This window comes from Danio aesculapii, chromosome 23 (genome assembly GCF_903798145.1).
Source record: "Danio aesculapii chromosome 23, fDanAes4.1, whole genome shotgun sequence".
Taxonomy (NCBI): domain Eukaryota; kingdom Metazoa; phylum Chordata; class Actinopteri; order Cypriniformes; family Danionidae; genus Danio; species Danio aesculapii.
Window position 1 is genome coordinate 49,619,951 of NC_079457.1, and position 27,988 is coordinate 49,647,938.

Consider the following 27,988-nt stretch of genomic DNA (forward strand, 5'->3'; position numbering starts at 1 on the left):
TCAATATTATTAGCCCCCTTCAGCAATATTAGTGTTGGATTGTCTCCAGAATAAACCACTGTTATACAATGACTTGCCTAATTACCCTAACTTTACCCTAATTACCCTAGTGAAGCCTTTAAATGTGACTTTAAGCTGAATACTAGTGTCTTGAAGAATATCTAGTCTAATATTATGTGCTGTCATCATGATGAAGAGAAAAGACATCAGTTATTAGAGATGAGTTATTAACACTGTTATGATTAGAGATGAGTTATTAACACTGTTATGATTAGAGATGTGCTGGAGTAAAATATAAAGCATTAATATTGAACTGTATCTGCCATATGCTCATTAATACTAATGTAACTAGGAGAAAATGAGTGTAAAAAGACTCACTCTGCTTGCTTAATGAATCTGGTTGCCTAGTTACCGCATCCCATTGCAATGCAGCACCAATGGAGACGGTGCAGAGAGTGATTGATGGGATGCTGGATACCGCTGGTCCGCAGGGCAGATTGATGCTGTTTATTCAGCGGGTGGTTTTGCCAGCAGAAAAGAAGCTGTGTGTGTGTGTGTGTGCGTGTGTGTGTGTGTGGAGAAATGCTGAACACACACATCAGATAAACACACGTCTACAGTATTTGTGCGCTCGGGTCTGTTGTGTGATGTCTGTGGATTGTCATTTTCATGTAATCATATCTGGAGATGTGGCTTTGTGTGGCAGACATTGGGAAAGCAGCAGTAGTGGCACGTTTGGAGAGTCAGAATGGAGGACAGCTGAAGATGTGAGCTGTGTTTGGCTTTAAATCTGGATTATGGCTCATGCAGTTAGAATTGAACAGCTCTTTGAGCTGTAGATGGGTTAGTTCACACAAAGCTGAACATTCTGGGGGTGACACAGTGGCTCAGTAGTTAGCACTGTGGCCTCACAGCAAGAGTGTGGAGTTTGCATGTTCTCCCCGTGTTGGTGTGGGTTTCCTCCAGGTGCTCCGGTTTCCCCCACAGTCCAAACACATGCGCTATAGGGGAACTGATCAACTAAACTGGCCGTAGTGTGTGTGTGTGTGTGTGTGTGTGTGTGTGTGTGTGTGTGTGTGTGTGTGTGTGTGTGTGTGTGTGTGTGTGTGTGTCAGCAGTGTGTGAGTATCTCCAGCAGTCTCTAATGGTGAACAGTAATTAATTGTGTTTGTTCTAATCAGACTTGATGCAGAAACACTTTGATTGACATTCTCTCTTTGTACGTGTCATCAGAGGGGGGAAAGCCCCGCCCCCACTAGTGCCCATCTCTCCATCTCATTAGCATAAACAGCAGCCCTGAGTGAGAAGCAGCCGTCTGTCCATTAGCCATTAGAGTTTTGAATCTGTCACTATGCTGACACACAGGTGTCTGTAGCTCCGCCCTCTTCTGAAAAAGAGCACAATCTCATTTGCATTTAAAGCGACAGTCACCAAAACACCACAATTAGGATGAGAGCCTGAAAGGGTCAGTTTCAGAGAGCTGGAGAACATTATCTGTGCTATTCTCAGCTCAAACACACACTCTAGAGACAGCAGAGACGCATTGGACAGCTTGGAGAAAGGGGCAGAATAGGTCTCCTTTAATATTTAATGACACTTCATACAACAAAAGCAAACAAACAAACAAAAAAATATTCAACTTAAACATAAAAACATAAGATATTTAATTAGCATTAAGCTTTGGTTGAGGTGATCGAGCAGAAAGCGTGAGGGCTCAAATCATTAGCGCTCCTGTTCCACTCCACACGTACAGCACAACCCACAGATTCATTAAACTGCATGGATTAAAGAGAATAACAGCTCCTAATTAAGGGTCTTTTAGCAACACGGATCCCAGGAGAGGCTGTCAGCGGACACAGCAAGACACTTGGACGGCATGTTTTCGTGCTCTGATCTGCTTGAATGGGTTTATTTTGGAGGACACAAATCATCTCTCTGTGTCTACATGAAGTCATTCATTCATTCAGCTTAGTCCCTTTATTCATCAGGGGTGACCACAGCGGAATGAACCGACAACTATTCCAGCATATGTTTCACACAGTAGATGCCCTTGCAGCTGCAACCCAGTACTGGGAAACACCCAACACACCAAATCCTAAATAAGATGAACTACAACAGAAGAAGAGCAGAGTCAGAATGGGTCATCCTGCTGTGTCTGTGGTTCAGGCTGCTGCTGGTGTAGTTTTAGTGGTGTGTTGACATGTTCTAGACACCCTCACTTCTTACCTATCAGAAACACTGACAGCTGTTGATCATGTCTCATTTCTTTGGCAAGTAATAACTCTTAACTAATAAGGGATCTGGAAACGGTGGAGAGATGAACCTGAGAGATTAAACTCCACTGAGAGTGTGTTGAGTTACAGTCAGGCACTGCCCTGGACAGCCCCGATGGGTCCTGAGCAGCCACTAAGGTCCAGCAAATCATTCCTGCTCTGCGATGCGTAGAAATCAATTACTGTCAGTATATGAGGGCAAACAGCTGAAGAAGAAAGCCATCTATCCATGCTTCAGCTCTCTATCCTCCAGCTCACCTTTCTCTAATGTTTCTCTCCAGCAGTAATGGAGTCCATACAGCTCTTCAGAGTAATACATCGCTCTTTAACATCTTTAATTCCTTTTCTTCACTATCCTGCTCTAACAGCAACTACAAGTATTGGGACAGTATGGGAAACGCAAATAAAATAAGACAGCAGTGATTTCCACATTTACTCTGACTTGTATCTCATTGCAGATCATATGAACACACAATATTTGATCTATTGTCTGGTCAGCTTCAGTTCATCTGGATATCTCCATCCTCTCCTGTCATTCAGAGCTGCAACACACTCCAGAAACAGTGACAGGAGCAGTTTAGGGCAGAGATCAGGTGAACTGCTGAATAATGATGTGATGTGACACAGGTGATGTCAACAGGTGATTGTGATTATGATCTGCTACTAAAGCAGCATCAGTACAGGTCTAGTCCTTTAGGAGCAGAGATGGGCCGAGGATCGCCAGTTTGACCACAGATACGAGAGGAAATGACTGAACTGATTAAACACAATGTTCCTCAGAGAAAGAGAGGAAGACTTTTTTGTTTGCTTTAAATTGTTCTCCGACTACCATGATAGCTTATTTTGTGAGTTTGTATTGAATGAGAACACAGAGAAAAGCTCTATTCACTCAGGACTAGCTCACTCTATATGAAGGTCAGGTCAGTTTAGCTCACACCAATGTAATTTATAATTTCAATCTCCTCCAAATCGAACATGTCTGATTTTTTTCTCAGTCAAGCTCTAAAAATACTACAGAGTAAATTACCTGCTGTTGTTGTCTACGCTCCGAGAAGATCGAGTGTTATTATGCTTTTGTATGTTTCACAACACTCCTCATTTACTCTGACCTTTGTCAAACGGCGTAACTAAAGCATCTTTTCTCATTCCTCCTCCAAGAGCAGGTTCATTATGGATTTACTGCTCTTTTGCCAGTTTATCAGGTAATGGATGTTTTCAGAACTGCTGGCTGTCAGAGCACAGTTTGATAAGAGGATCCACAATATCACACGTGCATTCACACCATAATTAAAAATGAGATTTCAGTGTTTCCTCAACATCACCGCTGTACTTTCAGACTCCAAAAGTTCATCTCTAGTCTTTGTTGTGCATCTTTTATTAGCTGAATCAATTATTCAACAGCCCAGTGGACTTTGTGCTACTTCCATGAAGTTGTTTGAAAATGAAATGTTTTGAATAGCTTGGATGCTTTATCTCTCGCTGGAACAGGGCTAATAAAGCTCATTAAATATCATTACAGTAAGACAAACACAACGGGCTAAGAAGAAACCATGGAGATGTGATTAAAACATGTACGCTCTGTATGAATATATCTGTATTCTCGTTCAGTCCACCTGCTCAGCTTTTTCACATTAGTCTAACCAATCAAACTGCATGTGAATATCTGAATTGAACATAACACTTTCGACAGTTAATTGCAAGTTTACAGCATTTAATTTCCTTATTATCATTATGTTATTACCAGGTCATTTCAAAGACAATATTCAGAGTGTTTTAATATCTCTAGATGGCACTTGCATTATGACAAACAACATTAATTAGAGGAAAATGTAAGAGACTGAAGGCATGTTTATTTTTTGGATACATATGTGGACTTGTGCTACTCAGAGAAAATACTAAAACATCAACCACTAACAAAAGCTTTGACAATGTTGTCGCTACAACACAGATCTGCTTGTTTTGATTTATGCTAGCCTCGAGAGAGGATTACATATTATTGGACTGAGTGAGAAGGACCAAATACTGCTCTGTGTCCGCAATAACAGGTAGTTAGCATGTATGAAAAGGCAATCATCTCTCCTTAGCATAAAAATATACAATAGATTGGTAAAAGTGATTTGTATTTATTTATAATGTCCTGTAATAGATATTAAGTCCTTGTCTATCTGTACTGTGTACTGTGAAACATATTTGAATGCTGTGTTGTTTTAATCAGCGGTACTCATTCCAAATATAATACATATATACATGAATGCACACAGACTCATGAGGACTTGTGTTACAGTGGGCACAAAAATTGATGTAAGCATGCTTATTAATCAGACAGAATGATGTTTGAAGACGCTGTGAGGGTGTGGTTTAGGAGGAGAGGAGATAATATACACACTGTAAAAACTGCTGAGTTCCACACATTTCCTCAACCCAGGCTCATTCTGAAAATGTACCCCGATATACATTTATGGAGAGCCCCAAATACGTCCATGGAGGTACATTTTTTGCAGTTTTTGTGAATCCAGCAGAGGGCGCTGTGTACACTCAGATCTCAAATTTCTCTCATGATTCACACCTGCTGTCACACGTAAATCCACCAGAGGCCGCTGTACACTGACTGACCGACTGATCCACCCTCCTCCTTCCTGGAACCGTTCTTCGCTAAACTTGAATCTCATAGTCACGGTCAACTCCTCTCTATGTCTCAAGTCCGCCGACATACGCAGCTAGCCACTAGACAAACTGGTAACAGTGGGAAAGCTGTCCATGCGGAGATAAGCGGTCAGCTAGTAAGCGTGAAAAGGAACAGCATCACACCGCACCGTAGCATTCGCTTTAAAGAGGAAATGCAGCCGTATATACATCTGGCTACATAATTCACCATCTCCAGAAATGAATACAGGGCTACGCTTTCATAATTAGCCTGTGTTGCAAATCCTTCATGGTTTTTGCAGTGTGTGTTGTTCAACTTCTCCTTTCCATGAGTATGATTATGGACAGACAGACAGACAGACAGAAAGACAGACAGACAGACAGACAGACAGACAGACAGACAGACAGACAGACAGACAGACAGACAGACAGACAGACAGACAGACAGACAGACAGTAAACAGTGTTTTTTTTCTTACCTGGAACATGACCCTGTACTGCTCCTCAGGCTTCTGCACCACACACATGTTACACCCCATCCTGACCTCAGACCTCCAACTCCTTCACGCAAACCAGCTCAGGTCACAGTATATCAGAATATCAGCGCTAGTTCAGCATCTCCCAGACAGTCTGTTCAGCTTTTCACAGTCCAGTAAGATAAACAATCCTCTGTTTAATCAGCTCTTGTCGAGTGTATTGCCTCTTCTTGTTGAATCGCTGAATGCCTCCTCAGTTTTAAGTCATCAAAAGCGTCTGCTAAATGACTCCATGTAAATACTTGCATCCACAGCATAAACGCTGTAAAGTATTTCACAAACACAAACACACACACACACACATGCAAGAAGTCATTCAACAGCACTCCATTTCATCCTCCTCAGCTCTTCTGTAGGACGGTCATCTCCTCAAGTCTAATGTGGAGTGTGAAATCAAATGAAGGCCGTTCTGTAGAGAAGTCCATTTGTGCTTGATGTGAAACAGTGTAGTGCAGCGCTTCTTCTCCTCCCGTCCCCATTGATGAGCTTAATTCAGAGAAAATCAGCATGAAATTGTGGTTCTCTGCTTTCTCTCACGCTTTTATCAAGACCACTTCCACCGGCGCTGTCTTATTTTCTGAAATTACTCCTCGATCAGTAAATGCTGCATGTGGATGCTTGCGTAACATCTAGTGATTTAGTCTAAAGTGATGGAAGGAGGATTGGATAGATTGAATGTTTGTTCTGGAGAGATCTGCAGCTTTCCGAGAGCGAATATCACTCCTGCCTCGCTGTGTTTCAGAATGAAGTGTTGGATTTAGCAAAGAGTCAGATTAACTCCAAAGCATTTTGGTCAAAGTGTTAGATGAAAAGCAGAGCAGCAGGATCAGTGTGCTGGATCTACTTTACTGGAGAATCTGTCATGAATTCCAGGACCTTTCATTTGGGATTTAACAGTAGGTGAAGGTCTTGACTTTGTATTCACAGTTTAGAAATCTCAAAAGCATCCATTATTAATAGTCCTGATGTTTGAAGATCCACACAGATGACAGAGAGGTTACTTTCAAACCAAGCAGCCTTGAACAAAACCTGACAAATCTTTAGCCTTAATGCAAAACTCCTAACTGCAGATTCCCATCAGACTGGCTGAGCTTCACCTTGAGTTTCCAGTGGACAACAGTAAATACGAGCACAGCTTCATGCACCAGTCACACCTGAAATCAATAGTCTCTAGTGTTCATTCTCAGCAGACACTCAAGGAAAGTTTGGCTGTTTGCACTTCATCCTTTGTGTCTTTTCCATTACCCCTCCACCTGTTCACTCTCGCTCAGATCTCCCTCTACTCGAGTCTCTCCACGTAGCTGTTTCTCATCTCTCTAAAACTGTGACTTGACCTCAGCTGGATAAAAATGCATGTTGCACGCAGGACGAATCGGTAATCGGTTGCACATAAAAGACTGAGGTGAGAGACTCAACACGCTTGAGGAAAACTCAGTCCCACACAACTCCTCCACTCTAACAGTTCTGCTTATGTGCGGATTACAGCATTCACTCGACACTCACTCAAATACAACCAGAACCAGGTGCGCATCATGAGTGTAGAGCACTGATTACGCATTTGTTTTCTAATCAACCTCTATTTATCAATATTTAGATCAATTCAATTAAACAGCACAAGCCCTTAATAGTGGTCACAGGCGCTCTCTGTCAGACACAAGTCAATATCTTTCTTAATAAGATCCCAGTTGGATGCTTTCGCTGCTCAGTGAGTTGTGAAATGTAATTATCGAGCCTTTTGTCTTTGCGCTCGCACCGTTTGCTGCAGAGGTGCGACGTTAGAAAGCTGAGCTGTCCGAAGACACACAGAAATCTCAAATCTTCTCCATTTGTGAGTTATTTTGTCTCCTTTACGTCCGTCTAGCAAGTTCCAACATTGCAACTCGCTTGATTCAACTACTTGTGCGCACTTTATTCAGGCGTCAGCCTCTTTAAATGGAAAACGTGCAGCTTTAATCCCGTTAGACTGTCAGAAACGCGTGTGTTGGTTCATGCACCCTGCTGTTTTAGATTGCAGGCTAGCCATTCACACTGCAGTAATGTGCCAGACACACTCAACATGCTCCGAGACGCTAACAGGCGTCGCCCTCTCACACACACACACACACACATGCACAGACACACAGACAGGCGGGTCAAATGTTAACACACACACTCACCAAAACACACTGGTGCATTTCACCTGGAATAACAGGTAATACTAGACATCTTCAACTAAACCCCTCCTGATAGCACTTAATTCTCTGAGCACTCTGTTTAATCAGCTCTTGTAGTGTGTGTTGCCTCTTGTTGGTGAATTTCTGAATGCCTCCTCAACTGTAAGTCGCTTTAGATGAACTGTAAATGTATTTATCCGACACCCTTCAGTCTCCACACGTGAGCGTCAGACTCTTGAAGAAGTCAGGTATGATGGAGAGGCGTGTCTGTCATCCCTCCTTCTCTCTCTTCTTCCCTCCAAAAGAGCTGAATCCTTTTGTTTGGGAAAGGTTGAAGTAATCCATACTGACTGTTGCTTTACTGAAACCCCCAGTCCCTGTTTGTGATCTGGTTGAGAGTGTTTCCTGAGCCGTGCTTCTGTGTTGAGGACCGGCAGGTGAGCTGAGTTTCTGCTGTCTCTCGATCCTGGTGTGAAACGCTGAATAAACTCCCCCACTGCAGCCCGGAGAGAGAGAGAGAGAGAGAGAGAAGGAGAGAATAAGAGCCACACAAAGACATTAACGCCCTGTGAAGCCACACACACACACACACACACACACACACACACACTAGTGCTCGCACTCACTGGCAGAGTAGTATAGGATGCAACAGAATTATACATCCCCTCTCTCTCTCTCTCTCTCTCTCTCTCACACACACACACACACACACATACACACACACACATATAGACAGACAAACACACACACTCGCATGCACCTCAAAACAAATAAGCAAAAAGCCCTTACTCTAGCACTGCATTCTCTGAGCTCCAGCTAATGCCGTAGTATAGTCAGCACTTGTTGTGTGTGTTGCCTCTTGAATCTTGTTGTGTGTGTTGCCTCTTGAATCGCTGAATGCCTCCTCAACTTCAGCGTCTGCTAAATGACTTGACATCTTGAGAATTGGAGTGCGAGTATGTTTGGTTTTTGTTTGTCTTGAATTAAGCACATTCATACAATTTTGACAAAAGCGTGAAGCCTCTAATTTTTGTACGACTCAAATGATACACAAACAAATTGAGCAGAATATGAACGATTACAGATTCCTCAGATTTTGTATGACTCCATTCATTCATTCATTCATTCATTCACTCATTCATTCATTCATTCATTCATTCACTCATTCATTCACTCATTCATTCATTCACTCATTCATTCATTCATTCATTCATTCATTCACTCATTCATTCATTCATTCATTCATTCATTCATTCACTCATTCACTCATTCATTCATTCACTCATTCATTCATTCATTCATTCATTCATTCACTCATTCATTCATTCATTCATTCATTCACTCATTCATTCATTCATTTTCTTTTCAGCTCAGTCCCTTTTTTAATCTAGGGTCGCCACAGCGGAATGGACCGCCAACTATTCCAGCATATGTTTTACACAGCGGATGTTCTTCCAGCTGCAACCCAGTACTGAGAAACACCCATACACACTCATTCACACACACACACTCATACACTACGGCCAGTTTAGTTCATCAGTTCCCCTATAGTGCATGTGTTTGGACTGTGGGGCAAACCGGAGCACCCGGAGGAAACCCACACCAACACGGGGAGAACATGCAAACTCCACACAGAAACACCAACTGACCCAGCTGAGACTCGAACCAGCGACCTTCTTGCTGTGAGGCCACAGTGCTAACCATTGAGCCACCATGGTGCCCCTGTATGACTCTATTCATATGAAATAGCAGTGGTTACTATATGACTAAAATCACTATTTTCTAATAAACAAACAAGCAAACTAATATACCCCCCCCCCCCCTCTCTCTCTCTCTCCCTCTCCTGAATAATGCATGTTAAAGCTGGCCTGTGCTAATGGATAGATGTGCTATTCATAAGTCATGGATTGGTGTCTATTGTGCATGATTTGGGAAATGTGAATCCTTTATTTTCTGCAGGGATGAAAGCGTCGGCGGTGAGATGAGACCGGCGGATACACACTAATGTTTCTGTTCTGATGTGCGTGTGTCGCCGTGTGTGTCGCTTCCTGTGGACGCTTATTCTGCTGATGGACACAAAGAGCAGCTAAAAGACAGAAAGCAAAGGGAACCGAGAGAATGAGCTGACGAGAAGCACAGAAGAGAAACTAGGTAACAGGTGCGAGACCCTGATGAAAGCTGAGAAACAGCCAAGAGCTCCAATGTAATTAGTGTGTGTGTGCGTGTGTGTGTGTGTGGAGAAGGGCACCAGAGACATGGTTTTTGCAGCTTGTTTATGGACATACGCCTGATTCCTGAGACAATAGACAGCACATATAGCAGGATTCCTGTGTCATTAGTTTGAGATAGCCTAATCTCCGCTCCAAATATTTAGAGATGTTTACAGCTGTTGAATATTCATAGCTTTATCTCCTGCTTGTATAATAAAAGGAGGCTAAGATTACATTAGCAGCACCATTACACTGTTCAGTGTTCATTATTGTGTTTGTTGGACTCCTACAGCAGCTTTAAATCAATCAAAGATGACTGTAATTTTCACACAACACACAATTATGATTGATTATTGATTAGAATTTCTCTGATTGGTCAGATGACTCTACTCTTTTCTGATTGGCCAGATGACTCTACTCTTCTCCGATAGGTCAAATGATCCCACTCTTCTCTGATGAGTCAGATGATTCTTCTTTTCCGATTGGCCGGATGACTCTACTTTGCTCTGATTGGTCAGATGACTCTACTCTGCTCTGATTGGTAAGACTACTTTTTTTCTGATTGGTCAGATGATTCTCCCTCCTCTCTGGTTGAGTCAGATGGCTCTACTCTTCTTTGACTGGGTCAGACGGTTCTACTCTTTTCTGATTGGGTAAGCCGACTCTACTCTGATTAGTCAGATGACTCTACTTTGCTCTGATTAGTCAGATGACTCTACTCTTGGTTAGACTACTTTTTTCTGATTGGTCAAATGATTCCCCCCTCCTTTCTGATTGGGTCAGACGACTCTGCTTTGTTTGGGTAAGATGACTCTACTCTTTTCTGATTGGCTTAATTACTCTTCTTAACTCTACTGCATTAATTGTTCAGATTATTGTACTCTGCTCTCATTGGTCATTTGGCCAAGTGATCTGTCATATGGTCTGTTGTGATTGGTTGACCACTTACACCACGTCCCATAAAGCAAACACCTATCACCAAATCTGAACCATAAACTGTGATATAGACAAGAAAATTCACACACACACACACACACACACACACACACACACACACACACACACACACACACACACACACACACACACACACACACACACACACACACACACACACACACAGCATTAGAGCTGCAGAAGCGTGTGAGCGCTTGTTTACTTTAAGTCTGTCCTGAGGGACCCTTGGCTACACACACACACAGCATATATAACAGCTCCTGAAGATGATGAGTTTCAACTGTTTGGAGCCGTCTCTCATCAACATGCCATGGAGATTCATATTTACAGAGTTACATCAAGTAAAAGATTAAAGGACGTCTCCTAAATCCAAATAAAATAATAATAATAGGAAAATAATAAGTCAAATCATTCAATATGCATTCAAGGCACATTCTAGCATGCAGAAACATCACACATCTCTTGATTTAACACAGGTTGCTCTGCTTTTGTTTTTGAACCGTGTATTTGTAAATGTTACTAGATTTATTTTATTAGCACCATTACACTGGACACTCCATATGCATTCGTTTAAGTGTTATAGCAGACTTGCACATGTTTAACAGCTGTCTATAAAGGCTTGGAATAAAACAACAACAACATAATGTCCATCAGATGAACTTCTCTCTGCTGGGTTGTCTGAAACAGAAGTGACCCAGTCTGTAGTTTTAGGCACTTTATAATTCATGAGAGACGAGGGGTCTTGTCCATTTAGTCTTTGCAAGCTGTCATTCAGCTGCTAATGAGCAGTAATGGACATCCAGAGCTTAATACAGCGTCTTAACGTAGGCCACGCCCACTCCTTCCAGCAGCCTATTAACAGTCAGGAGAACAATCAGCTGTGTGAATAATCAGTGCGATGCTAATCAGAACCGAGACACTTTGAGAAATGTGAAGTGAAGTATCAAGAGCACACTGTTCCTCATGATCATACAGAAACAGTTTGACTGTACATTATATAGAGTAATATTAGGCTAATAATCTTCAAAACACATTATGATGTCATGCTAACTCCACTGTAAAATGCTGGGTTTCACACTACTACATTTTTAATTTAGGTTTGGTTTGGCTTCAGAAATTAATAATCTAATGTATATGCAGAAATATGATAATGTAAAGCATCCTATAGGAAATGTAAACATGCAGGGATGTACTCATACAGTATATGTTGAGCACTGTATGTTGTGTCTGCGCTGTTCAACATTTTGATATGGAAAATATATTACACTAAAACAGAATATGTGTTTAGTGTAAAGAAAATATATTTAATAAAATGTTCACATGCATAAACATATATACATAACACATCTTCATATGTGTCATGGATTGGTCAGGCTCTCACGACCCCCACTCACGAAGATCACCATCACCTGACTTCTAATGAGCACACAGCTGCATCACATTCACGAGCACCAGATAAAAGCACAGCACTCCAGTCGCTCATTGTCCGGGCTCGTCTCGACGAAAGCGGACAACTGAGCGACCACTCAGCGTAGTCATCCTCAGCTAAAACAAACGATTTACTTACCTGTTCTCTTTGTATTCCTCCTAGTCTTCCTGGTCCTCCCGAATCGTCCTGTCCTCCAGTCCTTCCAAGTCTGTGTCATCCTCTGTCAGCTGTATCTGGTGTGTGCTGTCCATCCTCGTGTATTCCTGTTACCCAGCCACGGAGGAAAAGACCCCAACATCATTCCTGATCCTCCTGGCTATCCTTCATGTGCTCCTTGTTGTCATTTAATAAACACCCTAACGTTTCCTTACCTCTGTCTCCTGTCCGCTTCATAACAGAAGCCCGGACCCATAACGACGACAACATGAGCACCCCCGATCACCTTCAAGAGCTGGTGGACCAGTTGAAGCGGATTCTACAGCCACCAGCTCCACTTTCCAACGCACCACCAGCACCGAGCACTTCCGCCTCCACAGTTTTCTTCTTCGGCCCTTCCTTCCAGTCCCATGGCCCGACCAGCGCCCTACTCAGGCGGAGCGGGGGAGTGCAATGGTTTTCTGTTACAATGTTCCCTCATATTCGAAATGCAACCTTCTCTATATCCCACAGATAAGTCGAAGATCGCCTACATCGTATCTCTACTCTCTGGACCTGCACTTAAATGGGCTGAGACGATCTGGAACCAAGCCGGGCCGGTCATGAATTCCATCACTACCTTCACGGAGTATTTCAAAGAGGTGTTTGGACGTTCTGATGGGGAAGTAGCCGCTGGAGAGCAGCTGTATCATCTAAAGCAAGGTACTCTATCTACACAGGAATATGCTCTCCGGTTTCGCACTCTAGCAGCTGCAAGTGGATGGAATGAGAGATCGTTGTTGACCACGTACCGGCTCGGCTTGGAACCCACTCTCCGAATCCAACTGGCCACATTAGATGATACAATGGGTCTGGAGAGATTCATCCAACATTCTCTCCGATGTTCCGATCGTCTCCGTTCCTATCAACAGGACACCATCACCCCCTCGTCTGCACTCCTCCAATCGCCTGAGTCAACAGCCTCTCCAGAACCAGAACCCATGATAATAGAGTCTGGAAGACTGACATCAGCGGAACGACAGAGGAGGCTGACCCGGGGTCTGTGTCTATACTGCGGTGTCAGTGGACACACCCGTATGGAGTGTCCCCTTCGTCCCATTCGGACTTCAGTGAGTGTATTCAGTACGAATATTGAACAATGTAAACCACTTACTACCACCGTACAAATAACTACTGCCTCTATTTCTCTCCTTGTCACAGCCCTCATCGACTCCGGGTCAGCAGGGAACTTCATCTCCCAATCCCTCTGTCGTCAACTCCACCTCCGTACTGAGGCGTCCTCGCATATATACCAGATACAACCGATAACCCAGTGCACTCGATCTTCGACCCGTATCCATCGACAATGCGAAGACATCCTTCTTCAAGTGGGGTTGTTACATCAAGAGAGGATTCAATTTCTGGTTCTGGAGGGTGCAAATATGGACATCATTCTAGGGCGCCCGTGGCTGGTGAAGCACGATCCCATCATCTCTTGGGGCACAGGAGAGATAAAGAAATGGGGATCTGGATGTACACCTGCCTGTTTTCCAAATCTCCCTCTTCAAGGTCGGAACCCCATTTCTTTGTTTGCAACATCGGTCGAGAGCCCTCCTGAGAAGCAGTCTATCCACATTCCTAAGGAGTACAGCTCCTTTCATGATGTCTTCTGCCCCAAGAGAGCTTCCCAGCTACCGCCGCATCGGCCATGGGACTGCGCGATCGACCTAGTTCCAGATGCCCAGTTGCCAAGAGGTAGGATCTACCCGCTCTCGCTTCCAGAGAATCAGGCAATGGAAGATTACATAAGGGAGGCTCTGAGTCGGGGGTACATACGTCACTCAAAATCACCAGCCGCCTCAAGCTTCTTCTTTGTGGCCAAGAAGGACGGAGGGCTGCGTCCATGCATCGACTACAGGGTCCTAAATAACGGTACAGTAAAATACCGATATCCCCTTCCTCTGGTACCAGCCGCTTTGGAACAGCTCCGAGAAGCTAAAGTCTTCACTAACTTGGACCTCCGCAGCGCGTATAATCTGATAAGAATACGTGAGGGGGACCAATGGAAGACAGCATTCGTGACCCCTACTGGCCACTATGAATATGAGGTCATGCCTTACGGTCTGGTCAACGCCCCCTCCGTATTCCAAAACTTCATTCATGAAGTCCTCCGGGAGTTTCTTCACCACTGTGTAATAGTGTACATAGATGACATCCTCATTTACTCCCGGAGTGAGGCCGAACATCGCCAACACGTTGCGGAGGTCCTACACACATTGAGAGAACATCACCTCTACCTCAAAGCGGAGAAATGCTCATTCCACCAGAAGTCGATTCATTTCTTGGGATACATCATTGACCAAACCGGTATACGTATGGATGGGAAGAAAATTGAGGCTGTTCTATCCTGGTCAGAACCCACTTCCATTAAGGAGCTCCAGAGGTTTCTTGGGTTTGCTAACTTTTATAGACGGTTTATCAAGGACTACAGCAGGATTACATCACCTCTCACTAATCTCCTCAAGGGTAAACCCAAAGGACTGGAGTGGACCAAAGAAGCAGCCGCAGCCTTCCGCCTTCTTAAGAAGGAGTTCACAAGGGCCCCACTCCTGACTCATCCTGACCCAAATCTTCCTTTCGTGGTGGAAGTGGACGCATCCACCACCGGCGTCGGGGCAGTATTATCTCAACATCATGATACACCGCCCCGACTGCATCCCTGTGCCTATTTCTCTCGGAAGTTGAGCCCGGCGGAGCAGAATTACAGCATAGGAGACAGGGAGCTTCTAGCAATCAAGCTAGCCTTGGAGGAGTGGCGTCACTGGTTGGAGGGAGCCAAACATCCGTTCCAGGTGATCACAGATCACAAAAACCTCCAATACATCAAAGAGGCCAAGAGACTATGTCCACGTCAAGCCAGATGGTCACTTTTCTTCTCACGTTTTGATTTCTCCATTTCCTATCGTCCAGGACCCAAGAATCTAAGAGCAGACGCTCTCTCTCGTTTACACGAGCATCACGATCATGAAGAACTCCCAACGAAGATTCTTCCCGAACACATCTCCATTTGTCCGATCACCTGGAACGCTCCTCCAGTCGTTGCCACTCCGGAAGCCCCTGCTCCGCCGGGATGCCCTCCTCATCGGCAGTTCATACCACCTGAACACCGGGTAGATCTGATCCACTCCTTACATACCTCGCTAGGCACTGGACATCCAGGGATCAACAATACTCTCTCGCTAGTATCCCAACGATTCTGGTGGCCAAACATGGCAAGGGATGTGAGGCAATATGTTCAGGGCTGTAAGGACTGTGCCCAATCCAAGAGCCCACGTCATCTACCCGCTGGAAAGCTCCATCCCTTGCCGATTCCGAACCGTCCCTGGTCACACCTAGGAGTGGACTTTATCACTGACCTCCCTTCGTCAGAAGGTAATACCTGTATTCTAGTCATAGTAGATAGATTCTCAAAGTTTGTCAAACTAATCCCTCTGAAAGGTCTTCCCACAGCCTTTGAAACTGCCGACAATATCTTTAATCAAGTCTTCAGGTCATTTGGTATTCCAGAAGATATTGTGTCGGACAGAGGTCCACAGTTCATCTCACGTCTATGGAAAGCCTTCTTCAAGCTCCTAGGTGTGGCCGTCAGCCTCTCTTCTGGATATCATCCCCAAACCAACGGGCAGACAGAGAGGAAGATTCAGGAGGTGGGACGGTTCCTGAGGACCTTCTGCAGTGGTCACCAGAACTCCTGGAGCCAGTATTTGGGCTGGGCAGAATATGCCCAAAATTCACTGCGGCAACCCTCCACCGGACTCACGCCATTCCAGTGCGTCCTGGGCTTCCAACCACCGCTCTTTCCCTGGGATGGCGAACCATCTGATGTCCCCGCAGTGGATCACTGGTTCCGGGAGAGCGAGAGGGGTCTGGGACGAGGCTCATCAACATCTGCAGAGGGCAGTCCGTCGAAGCAAGGTAACCGCCGATAGGAGAAGGTCTGAAGAACCCAGATACACACCCGGACAAAAGGTGTGGCTATCCACCCGGGACATACGCATGCGACTGCCCTCTCGCAAGTTAAGTCCCCGATTTGTTGGTCCCTTCACCATCGTGGAACAGGTTAACCCCGTCACCTACAAACTACAATTACCCTCTCACTACCGTATTCACCCTACATTCCACGTATCACTCCTGAAACCCTATCACGATCCTGTTCTTCCCTCCACAGAGCCTGACCACGAAGAGGAACCCCCTCCTCCACTGCTCCTAGAAGAAGGAGCCGTCTACGCAGTGAAGGAGATCTTGCGTTCCCGACGTCGTGGTGGCCAGTTGGAGTACCTGGTGGACTGGGAAGGGTACGGCCCCGAAGAAAGGACATGGGTTCCCAGAGCTGATATTCTCGATCCTAGTCTCATGGTGGAGTTTCATGAGAGCCACCCTGAGTTCCCAGCGCCTAGAGGCAGAGGGAGACCACCACGGCGTCGGAGGTGTCGGCCCTCAGGAGCGGGCCCTGGGGAGGGGGGTACTGTCATGGATTGGTCAGGCTCTCACGACCCCCACTCACGAAGATCACCATCACCTGACTTCTAATGAGCACACAGCTGCATCACATTCACGAGCACCAGATAAAAGCACAGCACTCCAGTCGCTCATTGTCCGGGCTCGTCTCGACGAAAGCGGACAACTGAGCGACCACTCAGCGTAGTCATCCTCAGCTAAAACAAACGATTTACTTACCTGTTCTCTTTGTATTCCTCCTAGTCTTCCTGGTCCTCCCGAATCGTCCTGTCCTCCAGTCCTTCCAAGTCTGTGTCATCCTCTGTCAGCTGTATCTGGTGTGTGCTGTCCATCCTCGTGTATTCCTGTTACCCAGCCACGGAGGAAAAGACCCCAACATCATTCCTGATCCTCCTGGCTATCCTTCATGTGCTCCTTGTTGTCATTTAATAAACACCCTAACGTTTCCTTACCTCTGTCTCCTGTCCGCTTCATAACAATATGCATCATAATTTAATTATGCTCATTTGTCAATGTGCAAATAAAGATGCCACAGAGAAACTCCACACAGAAACGCCAACTGACCCAGCTGGGACTCAAACCAGCGACCTTCTTGCTGTGAGGCCACAGTGCTAACCGCTGAGCCACCACACCACCCCTGAATTTAAATATATAAAGAGTAAAATGTAGTCAAAATGTATTTGTAGAAAATATATGTCTCTAGATAGATTTTTCAATATATTTGAGCAAATAATAAATATATATATATATATATATATATATATATATATATATATACAATAGTTGTGTTTGGTTCTTGAATCCGATTGGCTGAAAGCCATGTGATATTCTGCAATATCAGCACTCGTACAGCCTCTTAACCCTTGTGTATTACTCCGCCCACATAGAAAGATAAGCAGATCAATAAACTACAGTCTGACAAATATTGCAGCTGTTGGACAACATCATGTACTGTTGAGGCTTTTTTAGGTGAGAATATAGCTGTTTAGATTGCAGCTATGCAGTTTATAAGGATAATGCCTATTTTAAATATTTATCATTTCAGAAATTCAACACGTTGGCATCCATCAGCCTGTCATACAGAGCAAAGACGATTGACGCTTCACTACAAGATGGCGACAGAGACCACATAATAAGTGCTTAGAGGAGGAAAACTCTCAAACTACAGCTGATCAAATCACTATAGATCAGGTGAGTGGCACTCTCAGTCGATCTCTCTCTTGTGTATGATGTAGTGCTGTATTTATACCACAGTAATCTGCTAGTGTTTGCTTTGCTTTGGCTTTTTCAGGGTTAATTATTGTGATCTCCTGATTGCAGCAGAGAAACACTGGGAAATCTCTGTAGACTGATGGCATTTCATGCTGTTCAGCCTTATAATCTTAAAATGTGAGCAAAATCAGCTGTTCTGTCATCACTTTAGACATTACGCTAGAGAATCACTCAAACACTAGCTCTACAGTGATGTTGGTGAATGAGCAGCGGTTTCTGCTGTTCTGACGTCAGCTGCAGATGTGAATGAACAGCGGAAGAAAGTAGTTCCTCATACAAAGGGTTTTGAGACTCTCTGTGATTGATTTTTTTATACACACAATTATGCCGTTGAACTGTTGTATAAACGCAATATCACACCGGCTAGCAGTGCAGTATGGCTGTATATCAGCACTGCTGGGACACTAAAGCACTCAGACGGTGGCCTCGAGCCAATGCACGCCTTCCACCAGTGCCAATATACAGCCATATCGCACGGCTATGCGTATGATATTGCTCATACATAACACATATACAGTTGAAGTCAGATTTATTAGCCCCCCCTTGAATTAATTGCCCTCCTGTTTATTTTCACCCTTATTTCTGTTTAACAGAGTGTTTTAATAACTCATCTCTAATTTGCCATGATGACAGCACATAATATTAGACTAGATATTCTTCAAGACACTAGTATTCAGCTTAAAGTGACATTTAAAGGCTTCACTAGGGTAATTAGGGTAAAGTTAGGGTAATTAGGCAAGTCATTGTATAACAGTGGTTTATTCTGGAGACAATCCAACACTAATATTGCTGAAGGGGGCTAATAATATTGAGCTTAAAATGGCTTTAAAACTATTAAAAACTGCTTTTATTCTAGCTGAAATAAAACAAATAAGACTTTCTCCAGAAGAACAAATATTAGAGGAAATACTGAGAGAAATTCCTGAATCTGTTGAGACATCATCTGGGGAATATCTGAAGAAGAATTCACCCATTCAGTTCTGTTATTGTTGAATTCTGACTCTGTACATGCAACACTTTTAATACATGCTGTATCTTTAAGGCTCGTGTGGCGTATGCTATCAGATTTAATATGATTATTCTTGCCCTTCAGTGCTTTAATACCAGCCTGTATAGGCTTTGCAAAGCTTGTATTACACTTGACAAGTTAATGAAAAATATACAGCTGAAGGCGATATGCTTCTTCAAATGTTTTATTTTATATAAAATGAAAAAAGATGGAAGATCAAGAGGTGGACAGATACATGTGATAACAATAATATACTCATGCTGATGATGATAATAATAATAATAATAATAATAATAAACAACATAGTTAATATTAATTTGAGGAGGTGGAAGTGTGTGTATGGTGTGTGTCAGTTGCTTTGTGATGCTTTAAAAAAGTATGACGTGCGGCATGGATCAGCCAAGTGCAATGCCCCGGCTGCCATGCCCACGTCACACTTACCCTGTGAATGTAGTATATGTAGGAGTCTTTAGGAGTGTTTGTTTACTTTAATTTGTAAAAACAGTTAAGTTAACTTAATAGATTTGTGTTGGGACAGCATGAATGAATCGTGTGAAACCCAGCATTTTTATAGCGTATGGAAGCCAATGGTTACCAACATTCTTCAAAATATCTTCTTTAGTGTTCAATGAAAGGAAGAAACGTCTGAACTACAGGTTCATAACCATTTGAGAGAGTAAATAGCAAGTAAAATGCAATTATTGTGTGAATAACCCCTTTAAGCTAAAACTTCTAGATAAAACAATAGTCGTGCAGTAATAGAAATGAAGGAGTAATGTGTGAGATGAAAAGCAGACATGAAACACCCCTTTTAATCATTCAGAAACACACAGACGGCACCTGATGTCTTTTGTAAGGTTAAAATGGTGAAGTCTGCGCAGAAAAACAGACAGAAAGACAGAAAGCTGGAAGGAGGACGAGCAGAATTTTAACAATGTTCTCATCATTTATTTAGCGCTGGAGGGGCCGAGGCAATCATTAAATAACCCACCTGACAGACAGAGCAGCAGAGATCTGTGCATGTCTATGTCTGTTCGATTTCTTTCTGTTTACATGATCCATATTCAGATTACTCTATGCATATTCATGAAAGCAGCAACAGTAAAAACTGGGTTTAAAATGGGATGATGAGGATCAATCAGTCAGATCATGGAGGGATTTGTTCTGAAAGCACATCTTAGCTTTAACTATTTCATGACATATTAAATATTAAGTATTAAAATAAGTTCTGACTGTGCTGCATATTCAGATCTTTGAATAGCTGTGCTTCCATCCACCTATTTTAATGCACATTTTGAAATATCGCATTAAAACTGCATAATGGAAACACCAAAGATGCAGACACATTTTAAAATGTGCATAAAAACAAATGCACGACTGAGCAGGACAAACTTTTCATCTGATAAGACAAAACGAAATTGAGCAAAGGACAACCATTGTTCCCTAAACATGTTCAACCTGCAGGAGAATATAAAAGCATTCATTTCTTCTCATGTTGGGGTCATTTTAGAAAGTTACCAATCTTTTTATTTTATTTTCTATTTGAAATAGCGAACTTCTTCAGCTGATGATAGTAACATGTGCGTGATTATAGATGTGCTTCTGACACTCGATCCTTTCAGAAACAAACAAACACGAGAGTGAAGCACGAAAAAACAAAGGAGCAAATGATTCTTTCAGCAACCTAAACCATCAACACACTGCCATGTTCAACCATTACCATCACCTTCTGGACTATTATGAGCTCAGAATGAGGGAGTTGCTCTCTAACAGAGGCTACATGTGCTGCTGAAGATTACAGACACAGATGAGAGGCTTGCTCTGACTGTGGGCTGTATATTGTGTGTTGTTTTTTAACCCAAATGAGAAGTAAATGTCTGCTGTGTGTAGTTTATCTGTAATTGGTAACATAGAGACTGTAAGGGTCTGTGTGTGTTCATATATGTTCATTTATTTATTTATGTCATATATTTGCAGACGTTACAGTAGGCTACTGTGCACTGCAGTGCATTGATTTGCAGTTAAAATCAGATCCTGTTCATAGAAAAGTTAGCAGTGCACATTTATACACGAGTGTTTATGTGTGTAAAGCATCTGTGTTGTGAGAAGTGCTGCTCGTATGATATGTGAACGACCCGTACAGCTTTATTTTGAGCGAGATTTCCTTCAGCGAGAATGACGGAGACTGAAACGTTCTGTCGTACACCATGCCCACTATTGGTACCTTTTTGGCAGTCAGTGGCAGACACCTGTACCAGTCAGGCCATTATATCTGTGGTCTCCACCCAACATTTATCACTGTGGACCAGTCAACGCTTGACAATTTTACCACAGTCCGGCAGGCTCTCAGGGGCTGGATGTAGGAAGATTGTAACGCAACTTGTATGCGGACAATACGCGTTATTTAAATGACTGTCATTTGAATCTCCAGCAGTTGATCTCCTTGCACAGACATGTTGGATTCACCTGATTTGTTGACAGATGGGTTGCGGATCCATTCCTTGACAGTTCGTTGGTCCTTCACTGGACCTTTTCCCCTTTGCAAAGAAACTTTCCAAAGACGTTTGTTTCTTACTCATTTCGCTAGCTTGTGGGTTAAATTTTGGTGCTTAAGAGATGAAACCATCATTTATCAAAATAAAAGATCATTCAGACTCAGATAATAAATAAAACGGACATAATTAATGATTTCTTGTGTGGCCCGGTACCATTTAATCCACGGATCTGTACCTGTAATCGGCTCTGGGGTCGGGGACCACTGACTCACATGACTGATTTGATGATTGTGTTAGCAGACAGAAGCACAGATGTGACCAGGTGACTGCTGAGTGTAATGTTACATCTGCTTTATCTCTCCTCACACTGAGACATTATCAAGCCTGTACATGTGTCGGGTCAATAGTAAATGACTGATTTCTCTGGGGTTTTGTCAAGCCATGTTGGATCATCTCCCTCTCTCTTCATCCTTTGTCTCTCTCTCCTCAGCTTGTCAGAAGCTGTGCATGTCACATGTGCATGTGCTGTGCTTCATAAAACTGTACATGTCTCTATATTACAGTGCTTGTGATTTGATTAAGAGATTAAAGAGCACCTATTCTGCTCCTTTATACAAGCTGTAAATGCGTCTCTGCTGTCTCTAGAGTGTGTAGTGTTCATTTGTGCTTCATCTAAAACTCCACATCTAGAATCCTCTTAGTCTATGCTGACATTATCTTCAGCAGCTCAAACACTCTAATGGCTAATGGACAGACGGCTGCTTCTCACTCAGGGCTGCTGTTTATGCTAATGAGATGGAGAGATGGACACTAGTGGGCGGGGCTTAAAAAATTGTTGAACTGTGTATTTCATAGCTCCCCTCAAAAGCATGCTGCATAAAGCAAAACATAGCACTCTTAAGTTGAAATTGATTGAAATTTGATTGAAAATGACGTATCAGGATAACAAAGCTGCTGTAATTGTTCTAAGGCAGAGGGCAAAATGTGTGATAGGATGATAGAAAGAAAGAGAGAGAGATAAAGATGTGAATGCACTAAACCAGCTGCAGCTGGAGTCTAGTCACAAACATTGGAAGCTGGGAAAACAACCAATAATATTGACAACCAATAAAAAGAAGCGAGACTGGGATGTGAAGTGGTTACAAATGATTGGCCAGACGATGGGAAGCAAGCAGACCTGCCACAAGAGCAATTAACTGGTTAAAACTGGTCATTGACTGGTCAACCATCCAGCATGCTGCAACAAACCAGTTGATCAACACTGTACACAATATCTGTTCATGAAGGGTTTCTGTATTTTGGGTGTTTTGTGTGTATTAGTGGTGGTGAACTGCATTATGGGATGTTGATCTCTGCTCTGTCCACTTCTGATGATGAATATTCAACTCTACAGTTTAATAAAGAGACTTTTACTGACATTTTAGTGGTTTGAGATAATATCAGAGATAATATGTAGAGAAATAAGTGTGTAGAATAACAGAACATGTGCTGCAGTTTACTACAAGGCTTCTGTAGTGTAATATACAACACCAACACACACTATACAGCACTGCACACTATTACACATGAGCAGAACACACACTATACAGCACTGCACACTATTACACATGAGCAGAACACACACTATACAGCACTGCACACTATTACATATGAGCAGAACACACACTATACAGCACTGCACACTATTACACATGAGCAGAACACACACACTATACAGCACTGCAGACTATTACACATGAGCAGAACACACACTATACAGCACTGCACACTATTACACATGAGCAGAACACACACTATACAGCACTGCACACTATTACACATGAGCAGAACACACACTATACAGCACTGCACACTATTACACATGTGCAGAACACACACTATACAGCACTGCACACTATTACACATGAGCAGAACACACACTATACAGCACTGCACACTATGACCAGGGGCACCGCTGGCCAGTACAGGCCCATGACAACATTGAATGGGGGGCAGGGGTGGACCTAGAGGTGTTGCGGACGAAGTGAAGAGCAGCGAGAGGGGTGTTAGGGGGTGGTGGGGGTGTTGGGTGTTATTGTTGAGAACGAAGTTAAGAGCGGGCATAAAGTTAAGAGCATAAATTCAGCATGGCAGAAGACAACTATGACACTGGGAATCAGGAACTCTTGGATATTAAACTCGGCCTTGAAGAGTGGACACATTGGCTAGAGGCTTGTCGCCTAAACTCCAGGCAAGCCAGGTGGGCACTGTTTTACACAAGATTTAATTTCTTAATTACCTATGTCCTAGGTCACAAGCATGTGAAAGCAGATGCACTCTCTCACCTTTATGGATCAGAAGAAGCTCCCCTGGAAGCAGAACCCATCATCCCCACTCATCGTGAGTCCAATAGAATAGGAATCCCCTCCAGCCACTACCCAGGGTCACCCAGTGGCTCCACCGGACTGTCCACCAAAACTACAATTTATTCCCAAACAACCAACGAATTCCCCTGATCCATTCTACACACACCTCCCTGGGCACTGGTCACCCGGGGGCCAATAAGACCCTCTCACTGTTGAAAGACCGCTTTTAATGGCCAGAAATGGCTCAGGATGTGAGAAGGTTCATGCAGGTGTGCAAGCAATGTGCCATGCTAAAACTCCTCGCCATCTTCCTGTCTGCACACATGTGCCTCTGCCCATCTCAAATCTCCCCTGATCACACCTAGGAGGGGATTTCATGACCAATCTCTCAACATCTGGAGGTAACACATGTATTTTTGTTGTAGTTGAAAGATGTGTAATAGTCAGGAGCACCACTGTGGGGCGGGGAGTGGATAGTTTGGATGATTCTAAGAGCCCACGTTGTTTTGGGGCCCCCACAGTTACTATTAAGACCCTCCCAATCACTGTAAACTGATTCCCCTGCACGGGTTACCTTGTAACTGAGAGCTGATGTTTAATCATGTTTTTCATCATCACAGACTCCCAGAAGATATCGTCTCATATTGAGGATCCCAGTTTATTTCCTGGGTCTGGAAGGTCTTCTTTCAGCTCCTAGGTGTGACCATCAGTCTGTCCTCTGGATACCATCCCCACACCAATGGACAGACTGAAAGAAAATCCCAGAGGTAGGGCGATTAAGAACCTTCAGCCACAGCAACCAGAACTCCTGGAACCAATTCTTAGGCTGGGCCAAGTATGCACAGAATTCACTACAACAACCCACTACTGGACTCACACCCTTCCAAAACCAGCAGCAATCAACAATCAAGAATGCATAATCGTACGCTGTCATGGCTTGGCTTTGCAATCAATAAATGTGATTATAAAGGAAGTCAATGGGGCAAAAAATCCCCAACATAACCAAAGAGGAGTCAATCTGCCCTGAGTGTGTTGTAAAATATGCAGAAAAATAAGATTTCTCAGCAAAAATCATCCCATTTGCTGAAATGGAGAAAGCTGTGGCCAATTTAAGCCTCAAAATCAGCCCAGAGTGGTTGAAAATGAAAAGGGGTAACATTTTCTTGAGTATATGGATCCAGGTGAAAAGATGGATCTCACAATCATAAGGTCACTGCTGGAAAGGGTTCAAATCAGCAGAAGATGTTGATTATTTCAGAGTGTTGCTATTCAGAACAATCAAGAGAATAAACTGTATTACTTTTCACATTAGAGTCCAACATGAAACAGAAACAACTGCTAAATTTGAGAGTGAAACGGTTCTAGTGCTGGTTCAGGTTTGTGAATGTACATCGCCTTGAGCAGTGAGCTGACATATCTTAACATTTCCTTCATAAACAGTGACAGCTAGCCTAGAGCAGGAAAGGTATTGCTTAGAAAGCTGTGCAAAACACTCAGGTATAGACATGAAAACAAGCGCTTCTGGGGACGAGCATGCAGTTACAATCTCCATCTGCAAGACAAACATGCCAACAGAGTGCTGTGAAATTAAAACAGATATCGTACATACAAACAAATGTCAACAATACGCTACAATAAGAAATGCATACCCAAATGAGTGTGTGCAGACTGAAAATAAGCCTGAATCTGCCAGAAACACTGAGTCTGAACAGCTTCTTATTAGATATGCACTGTGCTTCTCTCTAGCGCTGCAGTTTCTCCCCCTGTTGTAATCTAGTTTAGCGCTCATCTCCAGAGAGCCCAGACCTGATCAATATTCTGATGACAAAATCTGCCTCTAGTAATTTCTGCACATAAACAGCACAAGCCGCTCTCAGGCGTTTAGAAATCTCTCTTATTTTCCTCTAAACACCTCTCCTCTGCTCTTCATCAGTTTTGTAGGGCGAGTGTTTACACGTCTACTTGCTGAATTAATCCACAGCAAGATGTGAACAGCGACTGCAGAAACTGACTTGATCATTTTACATCAGCAGCACGTATGCGAGTACAACAATTCTGCTAAAATCAAGACATTAGAACAAGATCAAGTTCTCATTTTAGTTTTGAAAATGATTGGCTGGATTGGACCACCATCACCTTCTCTCAAATTAAACTGAGGCTTTAGCTCATGAAAGCTTTTGTGAAAGGTTTTCAGAGCTTCTCTACTGCCTTTAGATTTGCTTAAGCGTTATGTAAAAATCAAGCTTTTGTGTTTATATACACTCACTGGCCACTTTATTAGGTACACATTACTAGCACCTTCGCCAGCATTTTGAAAAACAATCCAGAACAAGAAAACCCCTCTGATTTTTACCATGTTTTTTTTGGATTTTACCGCATCTCACCCAGTTATTTATGTGTCTATTTTACTTTTTGGCTTCTGTTTTTGTCTTTCCTGCTTTCAGGAGCTGTTCTTCGCCAAACTCGAACTCTGTCATCATGGTCAACTCCTCTCTGCGCCTCAAGTCCGCTGACGTACATGGTGAGCCACTGAACAAACTGGTAACAGCAGGAAAGCAGTCCACACGGAGGTAAGCGGTCAGCTGGTAGTGGGAAAAGAAACGCCGTCATATAGCGTCAGTTTTAAAGATGAAATGCAGCTATACGTACCTCTGGCTACATAATTCATAATCTCCAGAAATATATACAGGGGTACGTTTTCAGAATGAGCCTGTGTTGATATCATCTCTGATATTATTTCAAACCACTAAAATGTCAGTAAAAGTCACTTTATTAAACTCTACACTCTCAGAAATAAAGGTACAGGAGCTGTCACTGGGGCAGTACCTCTTCAAAAGATGCATATTTGTACCCAAAGAGTCCACAGTGGTACCTCAAAGGTGCATTTTAGTGCCCAAATGTACCTAAAAAGTACATTTGGGGTACCATTATGGACCCTTCAGGGACAAATATGCATCTTTTGAAAAGGTACTGCCCCAGTGACAGCTCCTGTACCTTTATTTCTGAGAGTGTAGAGTTGAATGATCAACATCAGAAGTGGACAGAGCAGAGATCAACATCCCATAATGCAGTCTATGTTCACCACTAGAGGCTGGATATATTCACACACTGCTGTTAAAGGTTTTAGAACAGTACACCGTCACTGAGCCTTATCCAACCTCTCTTTTAGCTTCAAATAAAGAACAACACATTAACTAGTTTGAAGTTTACCAGTGCCTTAAGGGTTAATCAACACAGGGTAAAGGATTTAGCAGGTGGCAGGTTAACCTCTGAAAAACACGCCTGGAGTAAACTACACATCAGTATTTGTAGTAAATTAACATATTTTGAAATCTCCACCACGCACAGCAGCAAGCTCATACAACAACAGACTGCATAATTAAGAGTTAATTGAGGCAGATAGTAAACAGTGAGAGGGATTCAGTTCCTGGGAAGTGTTTGTGTTGGTCCTAGAGGGAAATATTACAGTCGCAATCACAAACCAGATCAATCTTTATAGGAGAGCAGTCCCACGTCCTCTCCACCGCTATCTCATTTTCAGTGTGAAGCCACACATCTTGCATGCAAATATATCACAGCACGCTAGAGAAGTGTGTGTCCTGCGGCGGTGTCAGATCAATATATCATTAGCCTGGTCCTTTTTCCTGCAGTCCCTGCTTGCATCAGCACTTTTCTCCACCCAACAGCACACAGGCACATTAAAGGAGACCTATTATGCAAAAATCACTTTTATAAGGGCTTTAAAGGCAGCAGTGTGTGTGTGTGTGTGTGTGTGTGTGTGTGTGTGTGTGTGTGTGTGTGTGTGTGTGTGTGTCATCAGTGCGAGTATCTCCAGCAGTCTCTAATGGTGAACAGTAATTAATTGTGTTTGTTCTAATCAGACTTGATGCAGAAACACTTTGATTGACATTCTCTCTTTGTACGTGTCATCAGAGGGGAAAAGCCCCGCCCACTAGTGCCCATCTCTCCATCTCATTAGCATAAACAGCAGCCCTGAGTGAGAAGCAGCCGTCT

At 43.3% G+C, this 27,988-nt stretch overlaps 1 protein-coding gene across 1 annotated transcript in view; it reads right to left on the minus strand.

Annotated features, from left to right (window-relative positions):
- LOC130217268 (PDZ domain-containing protein 4) overlaps positions 1–8,057 on the minus strand; it is a 41,156-nt gene extending 33,099 nt beyond the window's left edge. Inside the window, exon 1 of the mRNA XM_056449343.1 lies at positions 5,395–8,057. Within this exon, the coding sequence (XP_056305318.1) occupies positions 5,395–5,454 (60 nt within the window). The 5' untranslated portion in view covers positions 5,455–8,057. The remainder of the gene's footprint in view (positions 1–5,394) is intronic.
- Between the last annotated feature and the right edge of the window lie 19,931 nt (positions 8,058–27,988).